We start from the raw sequence: 22,932 nt of genomic DNA on the forward strand, positions 1-22,932 counted from the left end.
CCATTCCCAGTTGGAGATCATCCATCAGGTCGACCAATGCAGTCTCCACCTCATAGCCAGCCCAGAAGCCAGTTTGAAATGGGTCTAGATAATCAGTTTCCTCCAAGACTGTCTGGAGCTGGGAGGCCACCACCCTCTCAGTTACCTTGCCCAGCCACGGAAGGTTGGAGACAGGCCTGTAGTTACTCAGCTCCGAGGGATCCAAGGTAGGCTTCTTCAGAAGCGGTCTAATAATTGCTTCCTTAAGACAAGGAGGCATCCTACCTTCCCTCAGAGATGCATTTATGATCTCTACCAGGCCTTCTTGAACAACCTCCCTACTAGATCGAACGAGCCATGTTGGGCAAGGGTCAAGAGGACAGGTGGTGGGCCGCACCATTCCAATCAGCTTGTCCACATGCTCAGGAGTCACAAACTGGAACTGATCCAACCTAACCACATAAGAAGAGTTGCTGGATACCTCCACATCAGATACTGAAGTAAGTGCGGAGACAAAATCCAAGTTGGCCTGAATATGAGAGATTTTTTCCACAAGGAATTCATTAAACACATCACAGAGCATAATTGATGGTTCCAAATTCTGGTTCAAGGGAGGAGGGGCACATCCTAGCCCTCTCACACCCCTGGACAACTCCTCCGGACGTGAACTTGCGGATGCAATACGGGCAGAAAAGAATCGCTTCTTTGCCACACATATCACCTGAGCATAGGTCTTCAAATCAGCTCTATGTTGCAATGTGTCGGATTCAAGCTGAGTCTTTCTCCACCTGTGCTCCAGTCATCTACCTTGCCGCTTCAGCCCCTGTAGTTCTTCCGTATACCAAGGGGCCAGTTTTGAAGCGGGTCAGAGAGGATGCTTAGGAGCAATCATGTCTACCACCCCGGTGAGTTTGCTGTTCCAATTCTCCACCAGGATATCAACAGGATCGCCGGCAGAGCCAACACTGAATCCCCCCCAAGGCTTCTTGAAATCCTATGGGATCCAATAACCTTCTTGGGTGGACCATCCTAATAGGCCCCTCACCACCTGAGATAGGCCCAAAGTCGCCATGGCTGCTATGAACTCCTGAGCCACCCCAGTGTAGAAACACAAGCAGAAGGAGGAATTTGCTTCATGACTTCGATGTTAACTAGAAATTGAAAGCTTCATACCAGAACACAAACAGTGATATCTTTATGACAAACACCTGGCAAATAGAATAATCTCCTGAAACAACTTGCCCAAACAAACACAAACAAAAAGCTACCCTTTCTTAAGTAATACCCCATTTAGCCTGGTAAATATTATATTTTGCCAAAACACTAAGGCCTTTTCCAATATATTTAAGAATTGTTGTCTTTTTTCTTTTGTTTGTTCTTATTAAACCAATTTCTAAAAATTATGAGCTACTAACTAAGAAAAAAAGTGTTTTGCAAATGATAAACAGGAAAATGAGTTTGCTTGGTGTTTATTGAGTGTTACCAACTCTTAACTCAGTGGGGTGCCTTTGAAGCTCAGGAAATGTGCTTTCCCCATTACAATACTAGAGCAATGACAGAAGCTGCACATGCTGATCTTCCTGATATAAAGCTATTAAAACCACAGAAACAAGCTTCAGTGCCAAATGTTGGCAGTCTTGTGTTTAATGCTGCCAAATCTTGCACCTACCCATAAACTGTAATTACAAATATTCCTTGCGTAGAATGTTTGACTAAATGTTAATTTTCTTAGGTAGAATGAATCCAAAACAAATAGCTGACACCTTACAAAAATAATTGAAATGTGAAGGATATCTTCTCTTTCTCCTTAGAATGATAGTCATATAAGCTACAAATCTGACCATAATGCCCAAGGTCCTCTGTATTCTCTTGACAACAATCACTCCCATTTTATTCTGGTGGATGAACAAGAGCCAGATGAGACGACAAGACTGCGTCTTGCCTTGGAGAAACACATTTCAGAACAGCGCACTGGCTATGGAGGTATGCAGAAATGAAAGAAATAAAGAGGCTGCCTTAATTACTATTTGGTTCATTGTTCAGGTGTTTTCAAGACAATGGTTTGTTTGAACAGAGAACAAGAATTTTTCATCAATGCAGGGCTGTAGCATTCTTCTTAGATACCTGAATTCCAAAAGAACAACCACAAAAGGGCTATTTCATTCAGATAAGTCTGACGAAAAACCATTTTTAATAAGCTGTTGATGTATCCATATCGTTGGCCACATGGAGGACCAGATCGAGCATAAAGGATCCTGTCAGAATTGGAGAGGCAGAATATAACTGTGCTGCAAATAGCATGGACTGTAGCCTCATTCACACATTATGTTCAATGTAAAAACAATCTGTGTACAAATCTGTGTACAGATTGTGTACAGATATATATGCACATACAATATAATGACATGAAATATAATGTGTATAAATATACAATATAATGACATGACTTGACATGAAACAAAAAGTGAAACAGCATGGAACCAGAACAGCACAGGAGTCTGTCAACAGCTCAAAGTGAATTCTAAACAGTCTATTTATTGCTGACTGCTTACAGGATAGGAAGGATGGCCTTGTTCTCCCATGATGGACCACTCTTTTTCAGCAAGGTACAAAATACCTTCCAGGCCATTCTATTACTTGCCATTCTGAAGCAGTGAGGGTGGCAGGTGCAGACATGCCCTTCAATGGGAAACAAATTAACAGCTGATGGATGGATGGAATTATTTCTTTGAAATGGCAAAAATGCCACCTCTTTATGGATGTTATTAACTTAAAGGTTTCATTATCTATTCCACAGGAACAGGTAGCATTGAAATCCCTGTGCTCTGCTTACTTGTGAATGGAAGACCTAATTCATTTGAGGTATAGTTGAAAAGATTTTTGGACATGAAATGTAGACCTGTGTAAATAGTCCTTCATACTAGGTTTGTACTGTTTCAGCGCTCATAAGTGGCATCAGTAGAGTAACATAAACAGCTTAATGTGTTTTTCACATTAATAAGGGAAGTCACCTTACCTGCTGAAGTGGCAGCGTGGCTCTGTGGTGGTGGCCAACCGGCAGTGGCTCTCCTAGGCCTGCTGGGACTCCTCCACATCAGCGCAGGCTGGCAGGGGCCTGGTAGAGTGACCTCCATGCATGCTCAGGTCATGTGTCAGTGTGAGCGGCTTGCTCGGGGATTCCCCAGGGGAAGGGTGCTCTAGGCACCCATCTCTGTGTCAGCTTGTGCTGACATTTGATCTATGCATGCACTGAGATCTCTCTAATGGTCTCCGTGCTTGCATGGAGGCCTGAACAGGATCTTGTCGGCCTATGCTGATGATGGGTGGGGGAATGTTGGCAGGGCCTAGGGGAGTTGCTGCTGGCCCACCAGTGACCCACTGCCAGCTCTGCTGAGGAGCCACACCACCACTGTGGTGGGCAAGGTGTCCACCCACCCCACTGCCTACCCCTTTTTAAAAACTCTATGGGCTCCCACAATGCTTATAAACCGGAAGCCTTACCATATTCCCCTTTGCAAGCATTCTGAGCTGGTTGAACTGGTTCAACCCTGTTTTAGGACACAAACCAACTGCTGGCCAGTTCTAATGAACTGGCTCATTGACTGGGCAGTTCAGACTCGAACTGAACCACCCGTAGCAGTTCCATGCACACCCCTAGGTCAAAGACCTTCCATGCATTAATTCTGGCAATGAGCCATGTGTGGGTTTCTTTTTTTAAAAGAAAAATTCAGAACTGCACAATAGTATGTGAGCGTAATTCATGTGTGTAGCATCACAGCTACAACACACCAGTGCATTTTCCTAGTCATTTTAGCACACACACACTTTGTTGCCTACAGTCATATCGCAGGACATCCAGGTGTCTACATGAAGTGGGAGAAAAATCTGGGAATTTGACAGCACTATTGCAGAAGAGTGTTATTTGTTGAAGATTCTGTGAGGAGTAGCAGAGGAATTTGTGAAAAGTGCCTTTGGCAGGGGAAGGAGAAATGGGTATGCTTGATCAAGGTCTGGATTCTTGCGTCTGAGTGCAAAGGTTCTCAAAAGGGCCCACTTTTTATCCCTGAGACCACCTCTGTGCCCATAGCCTTCATGTGGTGGTGACAGAGCAACTCTTTCAGGATCCATCAAGTTAGGAGGAGGTTCATGAAGGAAACTTTGCCAAAGGCATTATGAAACCTGGTGCCAGCCTTGCTTATACAAAGTGCCCATCTGCGTAATGAAAACTTAATTTAGAGACAGCTTTATTTTATTTGAACTTGAATGGTCTAATCTGTATTTCTTCTTCTTCTTAATCTATAACAAAAACAACAATAGCGAATTTACAGAGGATTGGAAAATTCTGCCCCTTGGCTCATCTTGGCAGGCTCTGGTGGCATCGCTGACATCTTAGCAGTACTGATGAATGAGCCACACTTAATTGTGCCAGAGGTGGTGGAAAAACTATTAAAAGAGAAATTCCCCACAGAAGATTTCTTAGGGAAGGACATTCTTCAGTGGACCACAGAGGTAAATTATTGCTTAGTAGCCTAAAATGGGTCATACACTTAGGCCCACTTGAGGCATTGCTAGCCTCTGAGATTTCCTTGTGCTAGGGATGTACAGAACGTTTTGACGGCGAAACATTCCAACTAAAAATGGGCTGTTTTGACTGTTTCCAGCGTGAAACAGAACATGCTTTAAATAAAGGGTATGTTTGAGCTTGGAGCAGAACACCCATTTCGATCAAAACATTTCAACATTCTGAGCACCGTTTTGGAGATCTGTTTCCCCCTTGGTGATTGCTTTTCTTCTGACTGGCTTGCTATCATACGAATGAATGAATGAATGAATGAATCAATCAATCAAGTGTAGTCATGGGCAACTATGCCCCCATTGGCTGGGGGCAGGGAGAAGAGAGGGTGAACACTTTTGGAGGGAATTTCAAAATGTATTTGTCCGACCACACAACCCTGTCTCCTTTACCCAGCCTGGCTAGGCTTATCGAGTCTGGCCTCAGACCCCCTCCGGGGTGTGTGTGTCACAAGCAGTGTGCTATTCTTTTATTATTGACTCTAACTCTCAGACATCTCAGTCATGGATGGAAAATTCAGGGTCAATGTACAAGAGACACATTTTCCACATGGAAGTTTCTTCTGTGCAGGTGTTATGCAGAAACCTATGTGTAGTGATCAATACATATGTATCTATTCTGTCAGGGGCATAGCAAGGTTTGAATGGACCCAGAGACAAGATTTTAAAATGGGCCCCCAGCCCCTCAAAGTCCAGGGCTTCCACACACCCCAGGCCCCCACGGATTTAAGTCTGATATTTCAAAATAAGTATGCTGCCTGGAAATACATTTCACTGAATACACATGCTCACACTTCACAATATATAGTGATATACAATGAAGACTATATATTTGTGCTACTTTTAATGCCTAGAACACACTAGAAATATGAATTATTAAAATAGGCCCCTAGCCGCAGATTAACAAAGGAGACTTTCAACTATGCAGTGTGAGCCTGTGTATGTTTTCTCAGAATTCTGAACAAATTCAGTAAAGTTTGATTGCAGGAGGTTTTTCACACAGGGCTTTTAAAGCCTTTTAACACACATCTCCTCTGGAATGGAGGTGCTGCATTCACATGTTGGCCAGATTTACCCTGAAGTCCCTGCAAGTTATTGGGGAGCAATTCACACACAAGAAAAATAAAATAAAATAAAAACACAACACATGCTTCACAGTTCTCATTCAGACCTTCAGGGTTGCAAAACGACTTGAACATATGTGCATTTATAAATGAATGAATGAATGAATGAATATAATATTGTTCCAGAAGTTTTTGTTATTTTCTGCCATGAAACAAGCCACTTATAGGCCTTTTTTGGGATAGTTTTTGTTTTTAAAGCCAGCAAATGTCCCAATTTGGTTTAAATTAAATATTCAAAGACTTTCTCTCCCCCCCCCATATCAAAGCCCTATGGCAAGCAGATTCCTATATATCCGGCGGGGGGGGGGACCACAAAAAGAAATTCACATTCTACCTGGCAAAAGCTGTGCTGGATGGTCTGGGCAGAGGGTCTGCTGCAGATAACTCTGCCTGCCTCCTTCCTTGCTTGCTTGGGGCCTGCCGGCCTACTTGAGTTCAGGCTTCAGGGAGGCCTGCACGGAGGCCTCTCTGGAAGCCCTGCCCACCTGCCGATCAGCTGAGAGGTGGGGCAAGAAGGAGCTCTGTTGCAGTTTGCAGGCATCTCCGATCTAGGCCGGAGGGCAAGTGGCTGAGGGGCCATGGGGCTGGGTAGGTGGGCAACGGGGTAGGGGTGGCAGGCATTGGTGTGGCACCCCCCGTCAGTGGCACCTAGGGCACATGTCCTGGCTGCCCCACTCCCAGTTACGCCCATGCTGCCACCCATCTCTGTAAACTTGGGCCCTCTCACCACTCTGTCCTCAGAGGTAAGGACAGCCGGCCTTGCCGGGCAGTATTCAAAGAGACTTGGAGGTAGAGAAAGCCCTTATGCCTCTCTTGAAGAGGATACATCAGGAGAGGAGGAGGGGAGGTTTGATGTTATTTTCTTTTCTCAGCACTGAGTATAATTTGCTGTGCTACTGCTGCTATAACTATCTGTTTTTGCTGGAACTCAGATTGACTAAGGCAGAATTTGCCTTGAACCTTCCTTGAGTTGTGGCGGTTTTGTTTGTAAGATAGTGAGGTGCTACACACGATTAGTGTGAAGCTCAAGGAGGGTTCGTGCAGGAAGAGTGGGCTTAGCCCGCTTTCCCCACAGATGATCACCTGTGGAGCTCTGGGCTGCTGGATTGGCTGCCCACATGATGCCTGGCTCCATCACAGAGCTGGTAGGGGCTGCAGGGTTCGGGGGCCGCTTGGCAAGTGTGCAGGGCATCCTGGAGAGACCCCTGGGACCAGGAGGCTTGTTTTAGCCTCCCAGAGGAGGGTCTTCTTACAAGCTGCCATGGTGCAAAGCCGTGCCAATTCACAATCACCAAAAAGGGGGTAGTGGAGCGCTCTCTCACTAACCTTATTTAAGGAGAGGGCTACTTTGGCGGGCTAGCTGCCAGAGAACCACTGGGCACTCCTGCGAGCCTGATGGTTCTCATGATGGTGGAAAATCAGGCTGGGCTCCTTTAGCCCGGTTTTCCCCTGTTGTGAGAATAGCCTCAGTGTTGTAGCGAGACACTTGCAGTTCTCTCTCTCTCTCTCTCTCTCCCTCTCTCTCTCTCTGATATTTCTTGGTGATTGCTGTGATGTGAGCTCCATTTCTGACCTTTCAACTAATTTGTGCATCTGTTCTGAAGTCTACATTACAAGGTCTATTCAGTCAAAATGAGGCTGAAGTTGCTGTAGTTGAGCTTATGGCTTTTCTTGCTGCTAAGGGTGCTGCTGCAGCAGTTGTTGCAGTCCTAGGAAGTTGGGAGTCATAATTGTGTGTGAGAGAGCAACTAGTGCCAAATATGTTTCTGCAGTGCAGGCACTGTGGCTGGCAGTGGATTCTGGGTCAGTGATTCTTTTTTTTACTATTGTTGGACTGTGTTTGAAATGTGTGTTCTGTGTTGAGAGGGACAGATTCTCCTTTTCTGTGTGCTTCTGCAGGTTTGTCCCCCCCCCCCCGAATGGGGTTGCAAAATGCATTGCAAATTGCAATGCAAAACTTGTGTGCAGTGCACTCTATGAGTGCAGCTTGTTCCAGCCATAGGGAACAAAGGGGAAACACGAAATACCCCATTGTTCCCCTTAGGTAGCTCCTAGGGACACCAAAGAGGGTTGGGTGGTAAGGCATAATAGGTGCTACCTACCACCCAGCCCACAAAAGAAACGAGCAAGCAGGCAATTTTATCCAAAATTTTAATCTTTCCCCCAAATCCCCATAGGATTCTATCTCTTTTGGGTACTTTTTCTAGGAGCTACCCATGGGGAACAATGGAGTGTTTTGAGTTCCCCATTGTTACCTATGACTGACACATTTGAAACTTTTTGAGTTGTTCAGGCAAAACAGCTGGCTCGGCCGCTGTTTTGATGGAATGTTTTGGCCATTTTGAATTTTGTTTTTGAGTTATAGCAGAAAATCCTTTTTGTGCACATCCCTACCATAAGCTTGTCATGTTTTCTCAAAGATTTTCAAAAAGCCTGCTTGATATCAAAAGGAATATTATTCCACATGAGCAGTGAACATCTGTTCACTTTTTATTCACCTTCCTGGGCTCTACTTTGCTTGGTCTCTAAACTCCTTTGTTTTTACCTATTTAGTATCTTCAGTCTGAGTCCGGAAGACCATTGCTTTGGTCTCTTTGATTCTCCCATCCCTTTGCAAGGAATATCTATCGTGAATAAAACAAGTTTGTACTGAATATTTTAATTCTGTTTCTTACACAACAAAAGTGTGAAACATTAACCTCAAACTTTTTAGATCCAAAGCATTATTGCCCAACAGCACCTTCTAACAGTGTATAATTTTGAACAAGAAGGTTCAGAAGAACTGGATACCATCATTTTGAAAGCTCTAGTGAAAGGTAATTATCTTTTTAATCAATAATGTCTATCTGAAAAGAAAAATAATCCCTGCTACAAGTAGTAGGGTTTACTACTACCAATAATAATAATATCATTACTGTTATTTATATAGTGCTTTTCATGAAAATAAAAATAAAAAGTTCTCAAAGCAGTTTACATAGGAAAATAATAACAAGAAGATGGTCCCTTCCCTGTCCCCAAAGCTCACAGTCTAAAAACAAGGCGGGGGGGGGGACACACCACAAGGTGGACACCAGCAGCAGCCACTGGGGGGATGTTGTGCTGGGGTTGAATAGAGACAGTTGCTCTCCCCCTGCTTAATATAAGGAGAGCTACCATTTTGAAAGGTGCCTCTTTGCCCAGTTAGCAGACAAGATTACCCAGTTAGCATCCCTTTCTAGTATTACCTCATTTATTTTATTATATTCTGCTTTTCTTATAGACATTCAAAGCAGTGAACAATACAAGATAAAACTATCAATATACAAAATCATCTCCTTAAAAATACAGAAACATTAAACTGATTAGCCATTCATGGTAAATTAGAGATTTGCCTAAAAGGAAAAGTTATTGCTCTCTTCCTAGACTCTAAAAGATCTTTGGGTGTCACTGGAAGTGCATTCTATAAAACTGGATGGCCCAAAACATTTTGGTGCTTTAAAAAGAACCCTCTAAATGGTCAAGGAAGTATAAAGTGATAACTGATCAACAGCAAATGCAAGTGTCCTCCTTAATTACAAAAATAGAAATGATAGACGAAGAGATATCCTCATATACTTTTTGATATGTTTTTATCATCTTTGTTGCAAGAGTGAGGTTGGATGGGAACTTCATAGCTTAAGGATTAATATGAAATAAGGAGGGACATAGAACCACCTAAAGTAAAATACTTTCTTAGTTTCTTAGTTTTAATGGGATTGAAATCCTCTTTCATTGAAATCAATGGGACTTAAAAGAGTTTAATTTCAAGTGGATCACACACAAGGCATTTTTATCTAGCAAGATAAAATGCTAAGACACCATGAGTATTTTTTTAAACAGCTTCCCCCTCACCCGAAGGTTCCTCTTGAAAAGGTTCCTTTTGAAAAAGATTCAAAAATATGCAGATAAGGTACTCTTTTATTCATGTTCTTTTTATTAAGCCTTTAGAGGTTAAATCTTCTCATTTTATGTTTGTGACAGCCTGTAAGAGTCATAGTCAGGAAGCCCAAGAATACCTGGATGAGCTCAAGTTGGCTGTGGCCTGGAACAGAGTGGACATAGCTAAGAGTGAAATATTCAATGGAGATGTTGAATGGAAGGTGGGTTCTTTTACATATTTGACTTCAATAATGCTACTTTAAAGAGTGGTTGCTGTAGTTGGTTCCAGAAAACAAGAGAGACTGGGAAGTTAAGGTTCATGTTATCCTCTTTTTGGCCAATTTCTATGGGTGCAGGGGTGTAGCGTCCATTGGACAAGGGAGGACAATTGGCCCCAAGGCCCCTCAGCCACTACCCCTTGCCATCTCCTGCATGCAGCCAACGAGCAAAGCACTTGCCAACTGGGAGTGCTGATTCGGCAGTAGAAAGATCATCATTAGCAGACTGTAAGCAAAGGGTTAACCCTGGGATCCCACCCCTCTCCCCAGCAGCCTAACTTGTTCGGCTGCATTCTTGAGCTACTTCCTGGTTGCTTGGCATATCACAGGAGGCAAGGAGGGAGCTGAATGGGAAGTGGAGGGACTGTGAACTTAATCTCTCCTCAAGGACAGTAAAACAAAAACCCCATTCCACAACTCATATCTGTTTGTTTTATTTGTTCCCCTTGATTAAGCCACTGTGTTTCTCTCCCCCTCACACCTTATATGAACTCTGTGCATGTACATGTATGTGTTTCTCTCCCCACTTCCAATTTGAAAAACGTATATGTGCCTGCATTTGAAAAGCCATTCTGCTTGTGTTTTTTCTCCCACGCTTCTCTCTCTGGTTTGAATCTCTCTCTCCCCCACACTCCATTACAAACCTGTAATAAAAATCCTCCCCACAGCCCAACGATATACCTTCTTGTGAGGAAATTAGTCAGTAAAGGGTTTTAAAGGTTTAAAAAGAATAAGAGGGAAGAAAAAATGCTCTATCAAAATAGATCTGTTCCTGCCTTTTGGTTTAGCATGTGCTGTTGGGTTTACATTAAGAATATTTTTACTGTGTGCTGTTGTTTTTTTCGCAACAAAGTGGTTCTCAAAATGACTTAAATAACAAAATATATGAGAAAATGGTTATTTCACAATATGTTTCTCCTTATAATAAATATTATTTTATTTAGTTTTGTGCGTGTAACAGTAATCCATATATTGCCCTTTTAATAAGCTTGTAATGGACTAAAATACCCCAGCTTATTGAAAGCGGATTCACAAATTGCTAAAATGAACATTAAGCATTTTCCCCTGCCTCACCAAAAGTCTTATATATACACACACTTGCTCCATCACAGGAAACTCCATTTTAAAAGCCTTTTAAATGCTGACATGTTTTTAAATGCTACAAAATTAGGGTAACTCCATATATGAAATTCTGCTGCAGGGGTGGAGCCACTATTGGGTGGATGGGTTCAAGGAATCTGGGCTGTCGCCAATCAGGGGCTGCACCTTGCAGCTCCGACATGCCCCCCGCACCTGACATCAGATACGGGGTCGTAATTTCTCTCCCAAACAGGGGCCATGCGGCCTCGTTCGAGAATGAAATCAGCCAGCCATGCTGCAAACACAGCTCTAGCCGATTTCGCTCCCAATCAGGACCATGCATTTTGTATAAAGTATAATTACCTGTGTATACAGTTCATCATTCAGCCATCAACCCTTTAGCCCTCTGTCTCCTTATGGATAAACCACAATTCATCACAAAACGATCTGTCTTCAGCCTATTGGCTCCTTATGTTTTAGCAGTCATGCAATAGGCTGCTCAGTGTGCAATGCATGTCTGGTCATTAACCCTGACCAGTGGACAATAATCAGCAATATGGATAATTGACATTGGTGCAAAATTGCATGCCGGTAGTCCTGCCCATTGTAAAACTGTTTAATAAAGTCCTGTGTTTGCTACAACAGATTAAAATCTGGCAGAAGGATGGAGTACCTTGGCTTATTTTTATCTGTTCACTGGCTCACGTAATGGAGGGCAGCCCAAGCCCTGCCCCGCCCTCACATGACACCTGAGGTAGCGCCACAGCAAGCAACACCCCTTGACCTTTCATCCCCACCACTCAAATGGTACACAGAGAATGCCACACTTCTCCTGATTCTCCCCTCACTTCCCAGGCTGGTCCTTTCCACTCCCTCCCTCTCTCCCTTGTCTTTCTTTGCATTGGAGCAGCAGCCACTGCTGATCTTCTCCTTCTCCTCATCTCCTCTTCTTCTCTGGCTTTCAAAAATGCCAGAGGAGATAGGAAGAGAGTAGCAGCGGGAGAATTTGTGCTATCTCCAGATAATGGAGGGGCTCCAGGAGGTGGCAGGCTGGTGGGAAGAGCAAACTGGCAGGCTGTCTGCTGCCTCTATCAATCCCCCCATCTGAGGCAGCTGCTGGTCTAATTAGTGGGCCAGCCCTGATGTCATGTCAGAAAGGATGGCATGATTCAAGTTTTACCAGCTGCTACTTCCATTGAAATTTTTCTCTCTCTTACATTCCTCAGTCATGTGACCTTGAGGAAGTGATGATGGATGCCCTGGTGAATGACAAGCCAGAATTTGTCAAGTTGTTTATTGATAATGGGGCCAACATATATGACTTCCTGACATACAACCGACTTCAGAGGCTGTACTGTACCGTCTCTCCAAAGTGTCTTCTCTACACACTTCTGCTTAAGAAACATGAAGAAAATAGGCTCACTTTAGCAGGGATGAGTGGCCAGCAGCACAAGGAAGTGATGGATACATGCCCACTCTTCACTCTCCATGAAGTTTCTAGGGTACTGAAGGATTTTCTACATGATGCTTGCAGAGGCTTCTACCAAGACTTTAAATCTGGATGTAAGAAGAAAGCTGTAAGTTTAGGAAATGTATATCTTAAACCAGGAAAGCTGTGCTCTTTTATTGCTATATTTTAATTTTATTTTTTGAACTGCTGTGCTTTGCTATTTTAGTTTCATTTCTTTGGTTAATTTCTTTTAGGTTATAGTGGTATAAATGCTCATTTTGTGTCAGCCACCTTGTGAAGAAGTTACATATTGAAAGGGAGAATATAAATGATGATGATAATAATGATGATGATGATGATGATGTCTGACTGTGTAGCAAGAATAATAAAAAATAATTATAGTAATAGTAATAATAATAGTAATAATAATTGGCTATGGTAAACTCATTATGTTAGTCAGATAGTTCTGTTTGTATTTTTATTTCCTAATTCCTTTGTGTCCTTTAATTTCCCCCCTTTTAAAAAATCTCCATATTATGTGCAAATCCTGTGATGGGTTTAATAATAATAATAATAATAATAATAATAATAATAATGATAATAGGCTGATGGTGATTTCTGTGGCCACTGTGGTGTTGAGGTGCTCTTTAGGTGCAATTTCCCACAGTGCAATTCTGGGGGAAATTATGGGACAATCCAATAGACTATAATAAAAAAGCAGGCTGGGTGAAAGAGGTCAAAAATGTAACCAACAAATGCAAGATCTAATAATAACACCAGAATTAATAAGTGAAAGAGCAAAGAAAATTATAAAAAATGGACTGCACCAGGAGACGATGAACTGCATGGCTTTTAGCTTAAACACCTAACAAGCCTTCATAAACAACTATCAAAACAGCTCAATCACATTTTGCAAGGAGATGATATTGAACAATGGCTAACAACTGGGAAAACTCATCTCATCATGAAAGACCCAGCGAAAGGTGCAGTTCCAAGTAATTGTAGACTGATAACCTGCCTGCCAACCATGTTCAAATTATTAACTGGAATAATAGCGGATGAAGTGATGCCACACAAACAGCTTCCAGTTGAACAGAAAGGAAATTGCCCAAACACCAGAGGCACAAAAGACCGGCTGCTGATTGACAAAATGATTTTAGAAAACTGCAAGAGAAGAAAAACAAATCTAAGTGTTGCATGGATTGACTACAAGAAAGCCTTCGACTCATTGCCTCACACATGGATACTAAAATGTTTAGAAACAACTGGTGTCAGCAAAAACATTCAGATATTTATAAAAAAAAGCAATGAGCATGTGGAGTACACAGTTAACAATCAATGGCGAGACACTTGGACAGGTTAGCATTAGAAGAGGTATTTTCCAAGGGGTATTTTCCACTATCCCCTCTGTTGTTTGTAATCGCCATGACTCCACTTTCACAAATACTACAAACAGGCCTCGGATACCAAACATCTAAAACATCCAGTAAAATAAACCATCTGCTGTATATGGACGATCTGAAGTTGTATGGAAAGTCCCAGTCAGAAATTGACTCACTGCTAAACACTATCCGTATATTCAGTAGCTATATAGCACTGGAGTTTGGACTAGACAAGTGTGCTGCATTAATAATGAACAGAGGAAAAATAAGAAAAACAGAAGGAATAGAACTGCCCAATGGAAGCAAGATCAAGAACCTGGAAGAGAAAGAACATTACAAATACTTGGGCATTCTCCAGGCTGATAACATTGCACACACTGAAGTTAAAAGAAAAATTGGAAGTGAATACATCAGGAGAGTTAGAAAAATCGTCAAGTCCAAACTCAATGGCGGGAACACCATACAAGCCATAAACACCTGGGCTATACCTGTTATCAGATACACTGCAGGAATAATAGACTGGACCCAGGCAGAGCTAGAGACGCTAGATCATAAGACCAGGAAAATCATGACCATCAATCATATTCTGCACCAGAGGCGTATCTAGGGAAAATAGCGCCTAGGGCAAACACTAAAATTGCGCCCCTGAACAAACCATTATTATTATTTTTTAAAGCCACGTTTTCTACTTCTAAAATTCAAAATTACTGATGGACACTGAAGATATCTTACTGCCACTGCTCACAGACTTCACACCACAGGCAAGAGCCAAAAACTGACAGTCCTTTGTCTTGCACCAAAAGCTCAAACCTCTGGCAAGCCCCAAGGCAAATATACTTGTGGAGAGGGCAGAAACAAACACTCTCTCAGATGCTGTCCCAGCTGTACAAGTTAAGAATATAAGAACATAAGAACAGCCCTGCTGGATCAGGCCCAAGGCCTATCTAGTCCAGCATCCTGCGTCACACAGTGGCCCACCAGATGCCCCTGAGAAGCCCATGGGCAATAGGTGAGGGCATGCCCTCTCTCCTGCTTTCCTCCCCTGCAACTGGTATTTAGAGGCATCTTGCCTCTTAGGCTGGAGGTGCCCTATAACCACCTGACTAGTAGCCATTGATAGACCTTTCCTCCATGAATTTGTCCAAGCCCCTTTTCAAGTAGGAGGAGAGCTGGTCTGGAGGAGGAAAGCTGGTCTTGTGGTAGCCAGCATGAATTGTTCACTTTGCTAAGCAGGGTTCACCCTGGTTTGTGTTTAAATAGGAGGCTACATGTAATGTAGCCTCTCTCCCTAATGTAAACTGCCCTGAGCCATTTTTGGAAGGGTGGTATAGAAATAAAATACATACATACATACATACGAGTACAGTAAGATATTCCCTTAGGGGATGGGGCCACTCTGGGAAGAGCGGCTGTTTTGCATGGAGAATGTCCCAGATTCAGTCCTTGGCATCTCCAGGTAGGAGGGGAAAAGGCTCCTGCATGAAACCTTGGGAAAGCTGCAGCTAGTCAGTGTAGACAATACTGAGCTAGACTGACCTTTTATAATAAAACTGCAATCCTGTGTACACTGACTGGGAAGTCAAGCATCTTCCCCCCTGCATACATACACAACACGGCACTCATGGGTTCTTGAGGGCACAAACAGCAACTGAACTCACAGAAATGTAATAATATAAAACAAGCATATTCATGCAGATAAGGATTAGCAGAAATATTTCAACACACAACTTAACATATTCCCACATCCTGCACAATTCTTTATCCTCTCTATCTCTAAAGCAACCAATATTTAAACAACTGAATTTCCAAGAATATAAAGATGTAAAAAGAAAACACACAAGGTAATGGGTTTTTTTTTTAGAGAGGATGGGGGAGACCTTGGAATTTTTGTTGTTTTTTAATGCAATTACTGTATATAATTTATAGCTATACATATGTGCTGCAAGCACATCTCAGAGAGAGAGAGATAGAGAGAGAGCGTGAGAGAGAGCCTAGAAGAACGATGGTGTATTGTGCACTTGACAAATGAAACCTTCCACACGACAAAATTGCAGAGTTATCTAGAAATATGCTCCTTACCAGGGGCGTAGCAAGGTTGGAGTGGGCCCAGAGACAAGATTTTAAATGGGCCCCCACAAGGTTTTGTAAATTGTGGACAATGCAAGTCATTTGATGGTACTAGAGAAAGAGATGCTGTTCTGGTTCTGGTAGCTCCAGGTCTTAACACTCACATCAGTTTCGCAGGATAAATACAACTGAAGGAAGCCGGGCGGGTGTGCAGCTGGGGGAGTCAGTCATGTGATTTGCCTCTGGGGGGCCCTCCAAGGCAGCGGGCCCCCAGACAACTGTCTCCCCTTGCCCTATTATAGTTTCGCCCCTGCTCCTTACTTGTGGCTGACAAACATACCTAAGTGGAGAGCAAAGACTTCAGTGCAAGTTTAGTCATTCGGGTACTAGCAGAGATGCAGGGGGGAAGGGGAGCTATATATATGTAAAAGCCACTCTTGTGTTTTGATACTCTTCCCACTCTAAGCCCTTTCAGACTCTACCTGCAGAATCTGCATAAAGAGATTTGCATTTCTGCCCACCTCAAGCAAAGAAGCAAGTTTAGCAATGCTAGGAACTTTTGAAAAAGCAACAAGGAAATGATATGAGAAACAAGAGAGGATTGTTAATGGATTGTTGTCCCAAATATAAAGTTTACTAAAAGAGAGAGAATGCACGTTAAAGAATAAAACCTTTCAATTATCAATATCTACTAACCGTGGATGGTCTAAAGTGGTTCATTAGTTAACAAAAAAGTTCCACTTTTCATTCACCAAATCAGCCCGCCAAGTGAATTCACACAGTGAATGAGATTTAAAAATAAATAAATAAATAAATAAAAATGGGAAAGCCTGCCAGGCGTCTCCCGTTTCAGAGCAGCCGGCTACGTTGTTAATTGAAGTCATTTAGCAAAAGGAGAAAGAGAAAATTATCTCTCTGCATCCCCCCACCCACTTTGGTTTTTGAATTAAAAAGCTCCCCAGGGAACGGGCTAAAAACTGAAATGTGCTGCTTGTCGCTTGCTCAGGCAGAAGAGGGACACTTTTGGAAGGCAGCAGTAAAACTTTGCTGTGTCTCACGCTGAAAGCCTGAACACACTTACTTGGGAGCAAGCACTCAATCCAGAGGGACTTCTGATAACAGTAATGGGGCGGGGGGAGAGGAGCATATACACCCCCTGGGCTCCTTGGAGGGAGGTGGGGAAGAGGAAGAAGACTCAAAGCAGCCACATAGCAGCAGGTTAAGCTTTTCTACACAGAGGACACAGCAGCACGTAGCGAGCACAGCAAGCTGCTAGTCTCTCTCTGTCTCTCTTACCCACATGGTCATCTCCTGAGTGCAGGCATGCCTTGATTCTGGCGCGGGGGCGCCGTGTACGCTCTCCACCAGGCACCAGCCAATGGGAGAGTGCCTGCCCACCAGAGCCACTTGCCCAGAGATCTCGCAACTTGTGAGTTGTGCCTGTGTGTGGCGGGAGGTTGCAGGCTGTGGCTCGGCAGCAGCAGTGGTGAGCAGCAGCGGTCCTGCCCAGTGGCGCCCACTGGGATTGAATGGGGGAATTTTTTTAAAAAAATTGTGTTGCTTGGGGGCGGGGCATGGCAGGCACATTGCGCCCCCAGTCAGCTGTTGCCTAGGGCACGTGCCCTGTCTGCCCTGCCCTGGTTACGCGTCTGCTCCCCTGCAGTGATGTAGATAGGCTATACCTCCCTCGCAGCTCAGCTGGAAGAGGAATGCTGCAAGTCCATCAAACAGTAGAGGAGGAGAAAAGAGGCCTTGAAGAATATATCAAGGACAGTGAAGAAGATGCACTTAAAATGGTCAATAATGCGAAATTATTCAACACCATTGAAACAAAGCAGGCCTACAAGAAAGAACAAGTCAAGAACCGAGCAGAAAAATGGAGAAATAAGCCCCTGCAATGTCAATATTTGCACAATATAAGTGGAAAATCAGACATCACCAAGACCTGGCAATGGATTAAGAATGGCAACTTGAAGAAAGAAACAGAGGGTTTACTACTGGCTGCACAAGAACAGGCACTAAGAACAAATGCAATAAGAGCCAAAGTGGAAAAGTCAACAACAAACAGCAAGTGCGCCTTTGTAAAGAATCAGATGAAACAGTGGACCACCTAATCAGCTGTTGTAAAAAGATTGCACAGACTGACTACAAACAAAGACATGACAAGGTAGCAGGGATGATACACTGGAACATCTGTAAAAAAATACAAGCTACCTGTAGCCAAACATTGGTGGGACCATAAAATTGAAAATGTTGTAGAAAATGAAGATGTAAAAATATTATGGGACTTCCAGCTACGAACAGACAAACATCTGCCACACAATACACCAGATGTAACTGTAGTTGAGAAGAAAGAAAAACAAGTCAAAATAATCGACACAGCAATACCAGGGGGTAGCAGAATAGAAGAAAAAGAAATAGAAAAAATCACCAAATACAAAGATCTACAAATTGAAATTGAAAGGCTGTGGCAGAAAAAGACCAAAATAATCCCAGTGGTAATTGGCGCCCTGGGTGCAGTTCCAAAAGACCTTGAAGAGCACCTCAACACCATAGGGGCCACAGAAATCACCATCAGCCAATTACAAAAAGCAACTTTACTGGGAACAGCCTATATTCTGCGACGATATATATAATAACAGCAACAACATTGATAATAAAATTCAGCAATCCCAGGTCCTTGCGAAGGACTCAATGTCTGGATAAAACAAAACAGTCAATAACAGCTGTCTGACTGTGTAAATAAATAAATAAATAAATAAATAAATAATAATAATAATAATAATAAAAAAAACCAGAGTCTGATCCCCAATATGGCCCATAGTATTCCAAAGAATTTCAATTTCAGGGGCCAAGAAGCCACCAAAGGTAGGCTGCTGGTATGATAACAAATAGAGAACTGCTGTTGAAATGGCCCCATTCAAACCAGCTTGCCATTCAAACCACCTCATGTACTGATTGAGGTGGAACTGAAAAACTATGGATGCAGTCTCTGGATGGAGAACTTAGCCCCCACTGGATAATTTGGGTCTTACTGCCCTGCTTTAGGCAAAACCCAAGCTGTTTCTTCTAAAAAATCATTTATTTCCCCCCTCTTCCCCCCCCCCCTTTTAAGTACCTTGAAATGAATTACAAACGTAAGGAAGGCTCAGATAGGGAAAGTGTTATTACAATTGAAGTCCAATATGTCTTCCATGCCTCAAAACTTTAGTAAAAATGTCATTTGCAAGGCAATGTAATAGCAGCATGATTTATTCCAAAGAAAGGTCTTAAAGTATGGATGGAAGCCAAAGACAGCAGCAATCTTGTCAGCTCCAGCAGTAGCAAGATTTACTTAAGTGGATTAAATATCTCAAAATACAATCGATACAATGGTGGCCAGGGCCCAAAAGTCCAATTCCACTGCACTCTAGAATTTCCCCATGGCAGGATGTACTTCAGTGTGGGAAGCAAAGTTTGCACTACCTTTAGGTACTGCCACTGCTGCTCAGTTAAGAACATCTGCCCCTCATAATGCTCAGAAGAATGGAGGGACACATTCCATGTGGATCTCCAACTTCCTCGGTTATTTCCTAAGGAGCTGATGTTTGACGTGTATCCAAACCCAGTGAAAGAACAAGTGTACATCAACATAACTGCCACAAGATCAAAAGCAATAGCTTTGAACCAAACCCTAGTGCAGGCAGCTCAGGGCTAAATGAGAGCTGGCCTGATCGGTGTGAGCTATAACTCGTACTAAGCCACAGATTCTTTTGCGGGCGGGTGACTTAGTAGACTAATTCATTTTCCGCATTTTGTATTGTATATTTCTTCAGAGTCTGGGGCTGGGTCAGAAATGAAGAATTGTGATAATATCCTCCATGCAAAGAAGGGATACAAATCCTGGTCTCAGGGTAGAACATGCCCAGCATTACTGGAAGCAATGTGGGTAGAACATGCCCAGCATTACTGGAAGCAATGTTTGACCAAGGCATATGCATGTATGGTGTAAGCCTGAGTCATATCATGTTGATTTGAATGCTTGGTAGTGGGTGTCATGGCATCCCAAGACCTGCACTCACAGACCACCATGTGTAGAGTACCTGATAATATTTCCCTGTGGTGTTACTAATGTTGGGTGATACATGTCCCCAATCCTATGCCTATGTTTTGTGTTGCAAAAATAGCAAAGGGTCTTGTAGCGCCTTAAAGACTATCGTATTTATTTCAGCATAAGCTTTTGAAGTCCATGAAAATGTATGTCAGGCTAAGTCTTTAAGATGCTACAAGACTCTTTGTGGTGTTTGCAGTAAAGCTGAATTTATGTTTTTGCCTTTACATGCTAGGCCTTGTGAAGACTTGCTTGAATTTTAATGAAACATTAATTAGTGCGTGTTGAAAAGTGCACCTTTTTGCCAACACTAAATAGAATCTGATGTAATCAAAATTAGGGTCAGGTGGTTCACTGCAGCTCCAACTCATACAGGGTGTTCTTGTACCTATTCATTCATTCATTCATTCATTCAGTTTATATACCACGCTTCCTAAAGTGGCTCAGAGCAGTTTACATTAAAATCAGAAACACAGAATAAAACAATTAAAAGCCAAAATCATTTAAATCATATTAAAATTAAAAATATTAGTCTGTATCCAGGATATAGCGACCCTGAATTCAGTAACCACAGTGAATACATTATGTCATGGTCCTGCCAACCCCCCCCCCCCAAAAAAAACCCGCTGAGGAAAAAAAATCCAAGAGACTTACTTAAGGAAGCTGTGAGATAAGCCTTTACAACTATTCAGGGCTAAATGGCTTAAGCCGAATAACCACACAGTTCCCACCAATGGCTTCTGCGTGATGCCAGAGCGACTGTCTGGATTATTCACCGGTGTGCAATGCTGTGCTTTTCCCAGCACCAGTGGAGCCCCTTGAAAAGAAAATTAGGATGCCTGCTGAGCGTCAGTGATTGATGCAAAACTAGCTGGGCTGGGCACAGAGCATCTGCGCCTCTAGTTCTCCCCCACTCCCCCCCCGTTGCCCCCCCATGGCACTCCTACCCCTGGTGCTCCTGCCTTGTGGCCAGCAGGTGGGCCAGAGAGGGAGGCTGAACCGCCCGCTCCACCGCCCGCCGCCATCATCTTCTCTCCCCCCCACCGCCGAAGCTCCTGCCCTTTGGCCAGCAGGTGGGCCAGAGAGGGAGGCTGCGCTGCCCTCTCCACCACCCGCCAGCTGCTGCCACCATCGCCATTTTCTCCCCCATCCCCGTGGCTAATCGGCAGCTGCTCCTGAACTCTTGTGAGAGCTGCCACACATGGATTAACTACGGGTACATCTTAGATAAATAAATATTTAGAAGTTTGAGTCTTGCAACCAGTACAAATAGAAGTGCAGTGCAAATGCTCATCCAGAGTCCAGACACTTTGGGGGAATGAAATTGATCTGTATACAAGTATGAAGCAATATAAAACATATAGGCATAGAGTTTTGGCAGATATTCCTGAATTTTAGGGACACCTTTTATTTTAAAGCAGGGGTTCCCAGCCTCAGGTCCCCTGATGTTGTTGGACTGCAACTCCCATCATCCCCAGCCAGAGACGACAGTGCCTGGGGAAGATGGGAGTTGTACTGCAACAACAGCTGGGGACCCAAGGTTGGGAACCCTTGCTAAAGGATCTTCCTTCCACCTGTTGTAAATCATAACAGCAACTGCATGGAAGAGAAAATGGCACCCCTTAGGGATCCTGATCAACAGCTCTGTATTTGCTATGATGTATGCTCCCAGCTCACTTTACTGGATGTGGCAAGTCTGTCTGCATCTCCCTTTAAATGTGCACAGCTGCCTTCTGTTTTGAAATGTAGAGGAAATCACCGCTGTTGGTGGGAGGAAGGTTTGACATGGATGTTGGATATCATGAAGGATAACTGAAGGAGTCGGGTAAAGGTAAAGTGTGCCGCTGTTGAGTTGGTGTCGACTCCTGGCAACCACAGAGCCCTGAGGTTTTCTTTAGTAGACTACAAGAGGAGTTTACCGTTGCCATCTCCCACGCATTATGAGATGAGGCCTTCCAGCATCTTCCTTTATCACTGCTGCCCAATATAGGTCTGGGAAATATACCAGCGGGATTCGAACTGGCAACCTCTGGCTTGCTAATCCACTCATTTCCCCACAGCACCATTAGGTGGCTGGAGATAGTGTGTCATGCCTCTTTTTAAATTTTTTTTTGCGGGGGTGGGGGGAGGATTCTGTCAACCTTACTTTATTGAAAGGATAATGCTTATCTGCATATAGAAAGATCCAGCTATAGACCTTCCAGATAAATACAGTTTGTCTGTTTGCTTGTCTGTTTGTCTGTCTGTGTTTGTTTAGGATAAGATAAGTGCAAAAAGGTTACCCATCCCTTTGGATATGGATCAGAAAAGTGAAAATCCTTGGAGAGATTTGTTTTTATGGGCAGTACTTCAAAATCGGCACAAGATGGCATACTACTTCTGGACAATGGTAAGCTTCACAATGCAATGCTAGGTTCTTCAAATGTATATTTCCTGCAAGTTTTCTTCTGCAGGGCAAATAGAAGCTTGGTGGGTAGGGAGCGGGGAGAGAGATTCGGACTGGAAAAGCGTTAAACCTCCTCTCCCAGTGCTTTGGCCCCAATCCAACCTGGGTGCTCCCTGGTGTGGCCCAGCAAGTATCTTTTCTGCCCAATGCCATAGCCTGCAAAGTGTGAGATACAGACACTTGCTTGGGGAGGCACATGGGCTCCTTGTGTACTTCCCTTGTTCCCCATATGTCTGGGACCAGACACAAGCCATGGATACCAGGAGGGACTGAAGGGGCAAATGTCATCCAGGAGGCTTTATCGACAGGGCTTTTATTTCTAATCCACTCTGGATTGGAGTGTGCCAGTCCACATATTAGCTGGATTTACCCCAAGGTCCCTGTGGGCTATCAGGGACCAGGACAGACAGGACTGTCTGAATGTGGAGATTGCACATTCTGGCTTAATCTGAAATATGTCCGGCTTTTAAAATATCCTCTTTTTTTAGGGGGGAAACTGGGGCTTCTGCATTGCCCCACAGTTTCTCTGTTATGTTTGGGGTGGTCATGCCAGTAAATGGGCATTTT

General features: G+C 43.4%; 1 protein-coding gene across 1 annotated transcript in view; it reads left to right on the forward strand.

Annotated features, from left to right (window-relative positions):
* Window positions 1-22,932, forward strand: part of TRPM5 (transient receptor potential cation channel subfamily M member 5) — an 89,936-nt gene that overhangs the window by 18,048 nt on the left and 48,956 nt on the right. Inside the window, exons 5-11 of the mRNA XM_053247519.1 lie at window positions 1,791-1,962; window positions 2,777-2,841; window positions 4,297-4,488; window positions 8,389-8,491; window positions 9,675-9,793; window positions 12,157-12,507; window positions 22,177-22,308. Of these exons, the coding sequence (XP_053103494.1) occupies window positions 1,791-1,962; window positions 2,777-2,841; window positions 4,297-4,488; window positions 8,389-8,491; window positions 9,675-9,793; window positions 12,157-12,507; window positions 22,177-22,308 (1,134 nt within the window). The remainder of the gene's footprint in view (window positions 1-1,790; window positions 1,963-2,776; window positions 2,842-4,296; window positions 4,489-8,388; window positions 8,492-9,674; window positions 9,794-12,156; window positions 12,508-22,176; window positions 22,309-22,932) is intronic.

The sequence above is a fragment of the Hemicordylus capensis genome, chromosome 1 (genome assembly GCF_027244095.1).
Source record: "Hemicordylus capensis ecotype Gifberg chromosome 1, rHemCap1.1.pri, whole genome shotgun sequence".
Taxonomy (NCBI): domain Eukaryota; kingdom Metazoa; phylum Chordata; class Lepidosauria; order Squamata; family Cordylidae; genus Hemicordylus; species Hemicordylus capensis.